The 10,947-nt window shown below is 39.5% G+C and overlaps 1 protein-coding gene across 7 annotated transcripts in view; it reads left to right on the top strand.

Moving 5' to 3' along the window:
- The window catches only part of ide (insulin-degrading enzyme), a 110,656-nt gene extending 106,669 nt beyond the window's left edge, over positions 1-3,987 (top strand). For all 7 annotated transcript variants that reach the window (XM_069900529.1, XM_069900528.1, XM_069900526.1 and 4 more), the window contains one exon: positions 781-3,987. In XM_069900529.1, coding sequence (XP_069756630.1) covers positions 781-876 — 96 coding nt within the window. In that variant the 3' untranslated portion in view covers positions 877-3,987. The remainder of the gene's footprint in view (positions 1-780) is intronic.
- Positions 3,988-10,947: the final 6,960 nt, after the last annotated feature.

Below are 10,947 nucleotides of genomic sequence, written 5' to 3'. Positions count from 1 at the left end.
TTTGCTCTTCAGAAGGATAAATATTGGTGATGCACTGGGTATAATGGCCCCTCTCTTTGAAATTGTTTCAAAGACCTTTCATAACAGTCTTACAGAGCAGATGATGCTTAAGGTTAATGTCTGATAGAGGAATCATCACATTACATCAATCTATCACAAGTTTTTAGCCTGCATTTCCCCGAATGGAGCATATAACTCATATCTGCCACATGATTTGGAGGGTTGTTTCTTTGTTGAAATGGCCCTGGAGCTGAATACAAATTCCCATGAGGTATATTTTGTGACATGCAAGAGTCAGAATAAATAGGTAAATGTTAGAAAAGTTGGTTTTTCAATACCTTTTGACTTTCCTGTAGTAAAATTGAGGCAATTTTAAAACTAATTATTTAACAGTGAAATAAATTTATCATTAACTTTGAACATCACATCTTTAAAAAAACAATTTGCTTTATACCAAATGGTTTTATTTTGTTCATTGAAATAATTATCTCATGAATTTGGCATCAAGATTATTATGGCATAGGATCTAAGAACAGGTAATCCAGCATAAATGCAAGGGATTCTTGACATGATCTTGCTCTGTTTTTGGACTATCAAAAGTAGTAGTAGCAGAGATCATTGCAATTTTTAAGGAGAAATCTGATAAATGAGAGAAGGAAAACAACAAAGTTATGGGGAAAAGCAGGACCTTCCCAGAAAAACCAGCCCAGATACCTCTTGGGACTATGTGGTAACTTCACTTTAAATGTTACTGTAACAACCTGACCTTTTTTTTTCTAGCCGAGCATAATTGAAGATATGACCATATTCAAGCGCAGTTTACCACTCTTTCCACTGGCAAAGCCTCACATCAACTTCATGGCTGCAAAACTCTGAGATATGGAATTTAGATCCAAATGAAGAAAGATGCGATTGAAAACCATGAGTGACAGTATTCATTCTGCTGGGAATTCGAAAAACTCTCCTAGGTGATTATTTATTTTCAATGAACCCTTCACAGTTTGGAGAGTACACAGTCTTCATGTGCATACTTCTACCTGTTAAAGGTTCAGCTACCCAAGTCGTGTTTAAAATTACTTGACCGTAAACTTTTCACATACAAGATTGGAATTCTGAAAAAAACTAACATACAAAGCAGTGAAATTTCACTGTATAATAATATGAATCAAATTTCTTTTGTGAAAGAACTTTATAATTGAAACCCATACCATGTTTTTATCTTGTACACAAGTTTTGTAGTTTTAAATTTTTGTGCTCAGACAACCTATAGTAAAATGATGGAAACTTTTTTTTGGGTCTCAAACAGCTTCTGTTATGTTAATATGTCGATCTTCCATGAATTCAGGTATTAAATCTTGTAAAAATGTCTGGGTGAATTAGATCTACATCGACAGTTATGTCTGTTTTCAGGACACCAGACAAGTATGTTAACACAGCAGCGTAGATGCGGAAACTGCTGACAGGGAGTCGGATCAAATGATCCATTGATTAGGAGAACTTGTCAAAGCCAGATTTTAAAATAGTCTGTTTAAAAAAAAAACCATTAATAGGTTTACTCAGTCAAAGTATTACATTTTGCACATTGTTTTGCACATTTCAAAAGTTTATTTGATTAATTACCTTGAGCCATTTTTGAATGATGAAAAAAGACAAGAATTGGACTTCATTTAAAAGATTTGTTTTCTGTGCTTCTATTTAATTTAAATGTTTAGCATCTAAGAAAGACGACATAATGCAAAACAGCAAATAATCTCATTTCTGAGTATTCTCAATATTTCTAGCTTTTCTGTTTAATTTGATTTCCAACATCTGCATTGTTTTTCTTTTGTGGCTGATCAGACCTACCTTTAGAATAGCTTAATATTCAATTAAGCCCCTTTCAAACTGCAGCACCTGGGCAGCCCTCCTGGGACCTGGGTGCGATTACTGGGGCAAAGGTGCTGGAAGCACCTTTCAAATTGCAGGGGAATCTACCCATTAAATCGCCGCACTCACTGGAAGTACTGCTGGATATTCATTTACTGGCTCCTGGTCACACACGCAAGCGCTGATGTCACTGGAATAAGCAGGTCGGCCATTTTCCTTTTCAAATCAGCTGTGGATGGGACCTAGATAAGCTTAACTGGGTTCCCTGACTACCTCTGAGATAGGTCAGGGACCCAATTAAGTTCCAACGGGGTTGACGCAGTTGGACCCTTTCAAACCGCCGCGTAACTGGGGCACTAACTGTGCAAATTGCTCGGTTAGCCCCATTTTACACCGTTTGAAAGGGCCTAGTAAAGACAATAGCATCTATAGAATTATGGGTAAGAGGGCCATTAAAGGCAAGATCTGGGGGTTTAACTTGCAGCTAAAGCAGAACCAGGATAGTAAAGGGTCAATTAAACATGAATGCAATTGTAATCACTTGCATATGTGATGGCAGTACATTTAACAACCTAGATGTCAACATAGGCATCAGCTGTGGGATCAACAAAAGATGTTCAATATGACTTTTTGTTGTCCTTATTGATTCTACACATTACATATTGCATGATAAAGTAGCAGGATTCAAAAGTAGATTTTATGAAGCAAAAAAAGTACACAAGGTGCAGAACATTAACACCCAACAGAATTGCTCTGAAGAGCAAGTGGAAATGATTGTTGCTTTTGTACGACGGGGAGCAGTCAATAGCTACTGGACTCCTCTTTAATATCCGGCAATAGTTATTAAGTCTTGTCAGTTGTTTCTAAGCTCACACGCAAAGATCATTTAATCAAGTTTGTACGCTCATAAAATAAATGTGTGTTGGTGTTGTAACTGACAATTAGTGCAGTCAGTTTTGTACAAGATCCCCTTGTTCTACATGATGTAACGATCATTTAACAAGCTTATTTATGACCCATTTCCTATTTAACACTGATCTGACTCTTATCCTTGTCATCCAGCTTATCGTTACAATGGTACAGTTATTTCAGGAGGTTTAATCATTTAGTTGCACCTAATCAATAAAGGAAAAAGATAAATTAATAGTAATTAATTTTTGCAAAATACCTCCAGGGTGGATGTCTTTTACTTGAGTGTTGCCTTTTCACACAACTACCTTCCCATCTCTTCCCAACAGCAAGTAACTTGCTGAATTGTTTTGACTTGCAGAATAATGCTGCAGTGTTTCAAGAGAGCGTATCATCCTGCATAATTTCAAAAGATTTTCAATAAATGCATGAATGTTTCCTATGAGATTGAGAAATTAGAAAACATTTTTTTTTAATAGGCTAATATCATTTAATCGAGCAACAGTCTTGAGGTAAAAGATGTAGTTTTGACATTTCAGGTTTACACTATTAGATAATGTTAGAGATAACCCTGATTTTTCAGTAATTTTAAATATTTGCATACAATTCTTCCATGTATTTTACTTCTAGTGAGGTCGATGAAATGTATATCCTATTTTCCAATACCATGATAGTTGTACATAGATATTATCTGCAATATTGTTAAGACCAACAACAATTTTTGCATTATGTATATACTGAATATCTATTACAAAATCTGTCCATTTTGGAATTAATATGGTGCAATACATGGACTAGAGAATTACATTAAAAGAGAATATTGCAAAGAAAATATATTTTAGTGATGTTTTCTGGCAGGCTTGAATCCTTTGCAACAGTGATTGTGTTCTCTAGCAGGTTTCCAACATTTTACTGAAGTATGTGAGTAGCAGTGCAGTTTGACTCAGGCAGATCCATGGATTCCATAAAGGAGAGTCCAAAGATGCAGCTTTTTTCAAGCAATAATGGAATATCTATATTCAGTCTGATTTTATGGCTTGTGAACAGATGTATCTTTTTTTTGTTGAATGTTACCTGTACATGGATTACTTAAACCAATTTAATTTTGAGGATTTTGGAGCATTTATTATGGAACTGGATGCAGAAAGCATAGCTTCTGTACTGAAATGAATGTTGCTGTTCACAATTAAATAAACTTGCAACCTTCATCTACCATCATTGATTAATTATGCAGTTTCAAAATTAGAAAGACCCGTTGCACCATTGAAAACATTATCTGACATTTAAATATGTACCTCTTATTTTTCAAAATTCTTTTGGCCTTTCAGCCATGGGATTTTAAAACCAGACTCCCTATTTTATATAAAAAAAATTTGCCAAACATCTGTAACACTATATTCACTGTCCAAATAAGTAAATACCAATTATCTGCCTTTTATAATTGATGGACACATCCAAATTAAATTGCATTTTCAAAGCCAAGATGTGGAAAACTGCCAATCAAAAGTAAATTAAGTGTCGACCTCTAATTCGTTTTCTGCTCCACCTCATCTGGGATCATTTTGACATGTGTTACTAGCCCCTCTCACACTGGTACTTTAGTAATTAACTGCCAATCTACTGGTTAACGTGCCAGTGTGAACACTCATGAATCAACACGCAGGTGTCATATCACCACAGTGACGGACCGCCTAGGATTCATTTTGAATCGGCGTACTGGTTAGCCCAGTGTGAAAGGACAAGGGGTATTCTGGGACCAATAGTGACGCGTTGATGACCTACTTGCGTGCGTGCAGGAACATGAAGAAACAAAAGATTAAAAAGATGGTATAAACTTTGCATTCAATTAACTAAATCCTGATCAATGTATTATGATCTTGTATTTAAACAAAATTATGAATGCTTAATTAAAACATAATTAAGTATTATGTACAGGACAGTACAAGCCCTTCAGCCTTTGAAGTTGTACCAACCTATATAAACCTGTTCCAGTCTCAGAAAATCATAGCGGGAGTAAAACACACAAGTAAGAGCGAGGGAAAAATACGTGCACAATAAAACATAACACGCACAATTTATAAAGGGCTGGGGAAAGTTGATGGTGGAAATAAAACATGCACAATTTATAGTGAGCGTGGGAAAGTTGCAGCAGGGATGAAACACACACACACACACATATGTATCACACACACAACGAATGGGTACATACAACAATCAAGGATACATATGAGAGACAGGGAGAGAGAGAGAGACTGTGGGTAGCTGAGGAACTAACTGCCTTTTCCTTTAAAGCCCCTGATGCCCAGTGTGCCTTGCCGTAATGAAAGGCCTGTATGCATGGAGCACTCCTGGAAGGGTTTCTCTGCTGCATGGAATTCTGGGAGGGCAGGTCTGCCTTCGCTCGATGCATCACTCAGGACTTCACTGGCAGAGGATAGACGTCCCTCTGCTCTGGGACGCCGGGTGGTGAGTGCTAAAGGCACAGAGACTGGTTAATATTGGCTCAGTGTGAATGGCTTCCTGAGCCGGTTCATTGAACAATCAGTTTACTGGTTAGCCAACGTGAAAAGAGCGACTGGTAAGAGTTTGCCAGCCTCTGAACCTTTATTTTAAATCTGAGGATTATAGCCTTGAGATTGGATGGTGTAGCTATTACAAACGTTTGAAAATCAATATACTGGCAAATCTTGAAATCTTCTTGTCTTGAAGGCATACTATCTGCATCTTTAATCCACTGCAGTCCCATGAAGAGTCAGTTATAGGGTAGTGTTCAAGATCTAAACAGCAACAATGAAGGAACAGCAATATACTTGCAAGTCAGGTGAGTGGGTGGAGGGATGGATGGTGACTCTTGTCGTCATTGGCGCTTGAAGTGGTGTTGGTTTTGGCCTGTATTGCAAGAAACGCTGAGATGAGGAACTGAAGCACAGTTTATATGATGTTCTAGTCTGTTGCTGGAAGGGAGATTTGAACATGTGTAGTACCAGTCAGCTTGGCAGTTATCAGGGTGTTGCTGCTTAACATTGCAAGTATATGGTGTGTACAATGCACACAGAGTGACCTCATTGTCACAAAATGCTTATTTAAATTATTGCCAGGAGAAATGGGTCATGTCTAACTATTTGGCGCACTTTGCTGTAGGGTATTCTGGAAGCCGTCTACCCACGTAGTAGGCAACTGCATTTGACCGCGGAGACGTTGAGATCTCCCATGAACCAAGCTCTCAGTTCCTCCAAAGAACATGCTTTCAAAAGCTGGCAGCAGGGACAGATGTTCACTCTGAAGGCAGAGCTATAGTTAAATACCTGTGCCTGGGTGGCAGTGTCATGGAGGTTATGTTGTAGCCTTCTGGAACTTGCTAGCCAATAGATCAATCCAGGCCAGTGGTTGATCCATGTTATACTTACACAATTGCTCTGTACTGCAGCATTAAGGCCATTAAAATCTCGACATGAGGAAGTGAACGCTCAGACTAAAGAGCAGGAGATGCTTGACTGCACACGTCACCTGTGACTCCTGTTAGAAAGGGCCTTACAGCTTGAACGCTGTGTTTCTGAGGTGTTTGCAAAACTCCTTTAGTCTTGGGCAGTCCACAAGGCCTGCTTTACCTCAGCTACTACACTGTCCCCAGGAGCTGGACTTTGGCGAGCATTCCTTCATTGTCACATATCCACAAGTCTTCTGATGGAAAATGCAATGAAGATCTTCAAACTGCGAGACACACAACAGAGGCCGTCTTCGATACTCACTCAAACAGAGTTTCATGTTTGGTCATTGTGTGCTTCCTTTTATACATACGTCACAACCCAAATTTATGTGCAAATCTTAATGGATTCAACCTGGATTATAGCCAACGAGCAATGATTTCCAGATGAAAGTACCTCCATTAGAAAATTATGGGGCAATTATGTATGCTATTCATATTAGCATACTTGAGTTTTTCCTATCAAATCTATCAAAAGTGCCCATTTTTCCCCTAACGAATAAAACCAATATTGATAGGTACCTGCAACTAGGAACAACATTGTTGCAATTTTCTGTTACTTAAAAAGATACTCTTGATCAGGTGACTTTGCAGTTTCAGAACAGATTATGGGCTGCTTACTTGAACACCTTCCTCGATTCAGTGTGCCATAACCAGTCCTGCTTTCTTTTCCATTTAGCTCAATGGTTTTCAAACTGCCCCCTGAACTCACATTTCACCTTAAGTAATCCCTATTCCATCAGTGCTCTGATGAGTAAGAGATTGCTTAAGGTGGCATGTGAATGGGAAGGGAAGGTTGAGAATCACTGCTCTAGACTCCATGTTACTGAAATATTTTGCTTGAGAAAAATTGTCATTGGCCCATTTCCTTTGGAGTTTTGAAACCGTGCACATAACGAGTCAATTAGGTACAATTAAAACAGTGGTTTTCAAAAATTTTCTTTTTATTCACATACAACCTTAAGCAATCCCTTACTAATCACAGACCACTTGGGGCATAGTTTGAAAACCACTGCGATAATGAGAACTCAGTGGTGGTGTTACTGATGGAAACTATTACTAGACGTATGAGTATGGCAATGACCAGCCCCATAAGATGGGTCAAAGTGTCAGGGCAAGATGCAAAGGAATGCTGACTGCAAGGAACCTTCTCCCACAGTGAAACCATATCATTATGAAGACTTCTCTGAAGATATATTTGGAGGCTCTGGTTTTGAAGCCTGGTATATCAGTGAGATGGAGGAAAGCCTTTGGCTGCATGCTCAGAGTTACACTGCTCAACGCATGGGGGCCATGTTGACTTTCAACTCCCTCACCTTGAGAACTTTCTAAGCTACCCCAGTAGATACCTGCCACAAGCTGCTGTGCATTATTGTATCAGGAAATCACCTGGTGTCTGTAGCTGCAGAATTACTCAACTACTTTGATTTAATTGAGGAATCAAGCTGGCACTGGGAGATTGGGATTTGCCACTGTTACTGTCTGAGTAGCAAGGGCCACTACTGCTTAAATATAAAAATGTAGAGTTGGCCACAAGAAGAAATAGTTGCATAGTCAATGCAGTGTTCTGAAGTATTTGCAAAACTTCCATTAGTAAAAGCGATCCTTTTATTTCTTTGTAGGAAATGTGTCCACTCACTCAGTGCTCAGTTGATTAGTGGTTCTCAACCCTTTTCTTTCGACTCACATACCACTTTAAGTATTCCTTATGCCATAGGTGCTCTGTGATTAGTAAGGGATTGCTTAAGGTGGTATGTGGGTGGAAAGAAAAAGGTTGAGAACCTCTGTTGTAGAACATCAGAAGAATTTCCTGCTCAATGGCATATTTCAGGGCAGCGCATCAGAGAGAACTTAATAGTGGCCATTTTCCACAACAGCATTACCTGTAGGAATAAATTTTGGCAGAGAAGGGCTAAATTCCAGTTCCTTGCACAGCACCTCACTGATCAACCACAGCAGATGAGCCCTATCCCAAGAATTGCACCAGTTGATATGAGAAATGTTAAATGATCTTCTAAAAATGAGATTCTAGTTAATTCCTGCAGAAACTTTATTGAAGTGTATGTTGCACAACGTAGCAAAGCAACTGCTGATGGACATTGAGAAGAAAGCAGACCCAGAGCCAAAACAACATCAGGAAAATTAGGAAGGCAACTAGGTGAAATCCCAGCTGAAGATAAACAGCCTAATCTCCCAGTAGAGGAGAGGATGGAGGTATGGAGATGTTAACTGACAATATCATTTAAACTCTTCATTGGAGTCAGCTTTAACATTCTCCCCAATGTCAACTTCACACTAGAATGCTTTCACTAATATAATTCAACAATGATCAGTAAATTGGCCAATGGTAATTCATATGCCCCTTTACAGGATCATTTGCACTGATCAAAACTTGAATGAATCCTAATCCAGTACTGAAAATGGCTCACCTTGGTTGGATTTAGTGATGTGTTTAGCTTACTTTTCCACCACTTAAGAGGACATGAAATGTATTGCTCAAACATGTGGATATTCTCACACTTGCAGCATCTCCTGCCAGACTCCTCCTACAATGCTCTGAATGGATCTCTTGGTTTATCTCCCCAACTTTGCAAAAATGGCCTTCCATTATATTTCTCTGATGGGGCCTTCCATGTAATTTTGAGTGAAACTAAGAGTTATCTGCCTCTCCCTGCAGCCCTTCTTCTCACTGGCATCCAAAAATATGCGAGGTCCTGCAGTCTGGTTGCCACAGGCAGCATCCCCCTCAAATATTAATGTGCAAATTGTCAGAAGTTGCATAATATTTATTCCAGTCCTTCTGGGATTACACATTTCCCTTTTACACACATTCTGGATGTAAACTACCACCATTTTGGCTAAATTTGTGTTTTTTTTTTCTCCAAGGGTTCTCTGAGAAAATACAACCAATATACAGCAGAAAATGGGAAAATAAGAATTTTTGATGAGACTGGGTAGAAGGGGCTGAAAGAGAAAATAGAACAGTAGATGGCAAGGATGGAGAATGTTGGCAAATGGAGTGATCATAGACCCTCTAGGATTGATGTTGCGTCTGATCAAATCTGATTCCCTGGAGATACATTTCAAGACCAATCCACAGGCTCCAGAATAAGGCAAGTAATAAACAAGGAAATGGTAAGTAATCCCCGCAACACTTTTTCATAGTCGGTTGCTGAGATTCTGATTGGGAGAGATCACTGCTTGTCTCATTCTGAGGGACAGACCATTCCTCTGCCATTTAAACTGTGTGAATTAACTAATAGGGGTTTAGTCGCCCATTTCTTGCCATAAGTGATTCCAGCCAAAGAGCAAGTCAGTTCCACTAGTTTATTGTTAGAAAGAAGATCAAAGAGATGGTTCCATCTGCAGGATCTATGAGGAGGTAGACAAGAAGCCTGCAGATGCTGGGAAACCGAAGCAACGCACAAAGAAAGTGCTGGAGCCACTTAGTGGGTCAGGCAGCATCCGTAGAAGGCAGTAGATGGTCAACGTTTAAGGCTGAAAACCCAAAAACCAAAAGACATTCAGATGGATCCATTAAACATGTTAAAAGGGGAGAGTGACGATTAAAGTTTGCACAGTTGAGTATTTCACAACAAAAACAGAATTGCCAGCACCATTGTAACTACGAAGGAACTAGGTCAATGACACTGCTCGACATCACAATGGCCTATTGTACCACAAAAAGCCCCATCCCAGTGCTCACTTTGCAAATCTCATGGAACTCCTCACGCTGCAAAAACTTTTTAAATAAAATAATAGTTACGTTAAAACGAGGTAAAATTTATAAATTATTTATTGATATTTAGTGAACCTGACTGTTCACACTTTAAGACTGGTTTACAACTCAGGTTTGCTGGATCCCTGACTGCCACACAGAGTCTCCATTGTTGGTGCTGCCAGGCTGGTGAAAAGCTGCTCCTTTTGCTTGGTTGAGAATGCAGATTTGTCAAGATAAATGGCTGGAAGAAGCCCTGAACCTGAAAAATGCAGCCTCGAGGCATGGCGGGGAGTTGGGGGGGGGGGGGTGGTGGCATTAGTACCAATAATAGGAGCCAAAATGGTTACATTCTTAGAGCGTACACAACTTCCCATGGATGAGGCAAACAGAGGGCTGGAAATCTGCTCTATTGCAATCATGCAATTACAGTTAATGCTTTCAGATCTGGGTGCATCATGAGAGATGCAAGGCACAACCTGCTTGCAGTTGCCACCTCCCAGCTTCTGTAGAACAGCATTGAGTGGAGCATTTGAGGATCCACTGAGGTGCAAACACTCTATCTTTGTTCTGTGGAAGCCGGAATGGATAACAGGCAGGAGATTCCCACCATCCTTAGAGTGTGAATAATGTCTTCATAGATTTCTCAGAACTTGCAAGAGGGTGGAGATGGATTCCTCCATGCTCATTACCATTCATTGGATCTTGCCAGACAGGCCAGTGTACCAAGTATTTCTTCATGCATCTACATCAGGCTTTCCACATTTGCTCCTCCATCATAGCCTTCATTAGAGATGTCTGGAGCAGTACTGATTAACAAACTCTCCAGGACAGAAGCCTGTTTATATGCTTTTGTCTTAATCACAGCCCATCACTGCCTGGTGCTACACAGACTTCTGAACAAGCTTGTTCAGCCCTTTCAGTTCCAATATCTGAAAGAGTGTTAAGTGCAATGAGATAGCATCTTTTT

This window comes from Narcine bancroftii, chromosome 10 (genome assembly GCF_036971445.1).
Source record: "Narcine bancroftii isolate sNarBan1 chromosome 10, sNarBan1.hap1, whole genome shotgun sequence".
Taxonomy (NCBI): Eukaryota; Metazoa; Chordata; class Chondrichthyes; order Torpediniformes; family Narcinidae; genus Narcine; species Narcine bancroftii.
The sequence above is the reverse complement of the archived record's forward strand: the minus strand, read 5'-3'. Positions and strand labels throughout refer to the sequence as shown.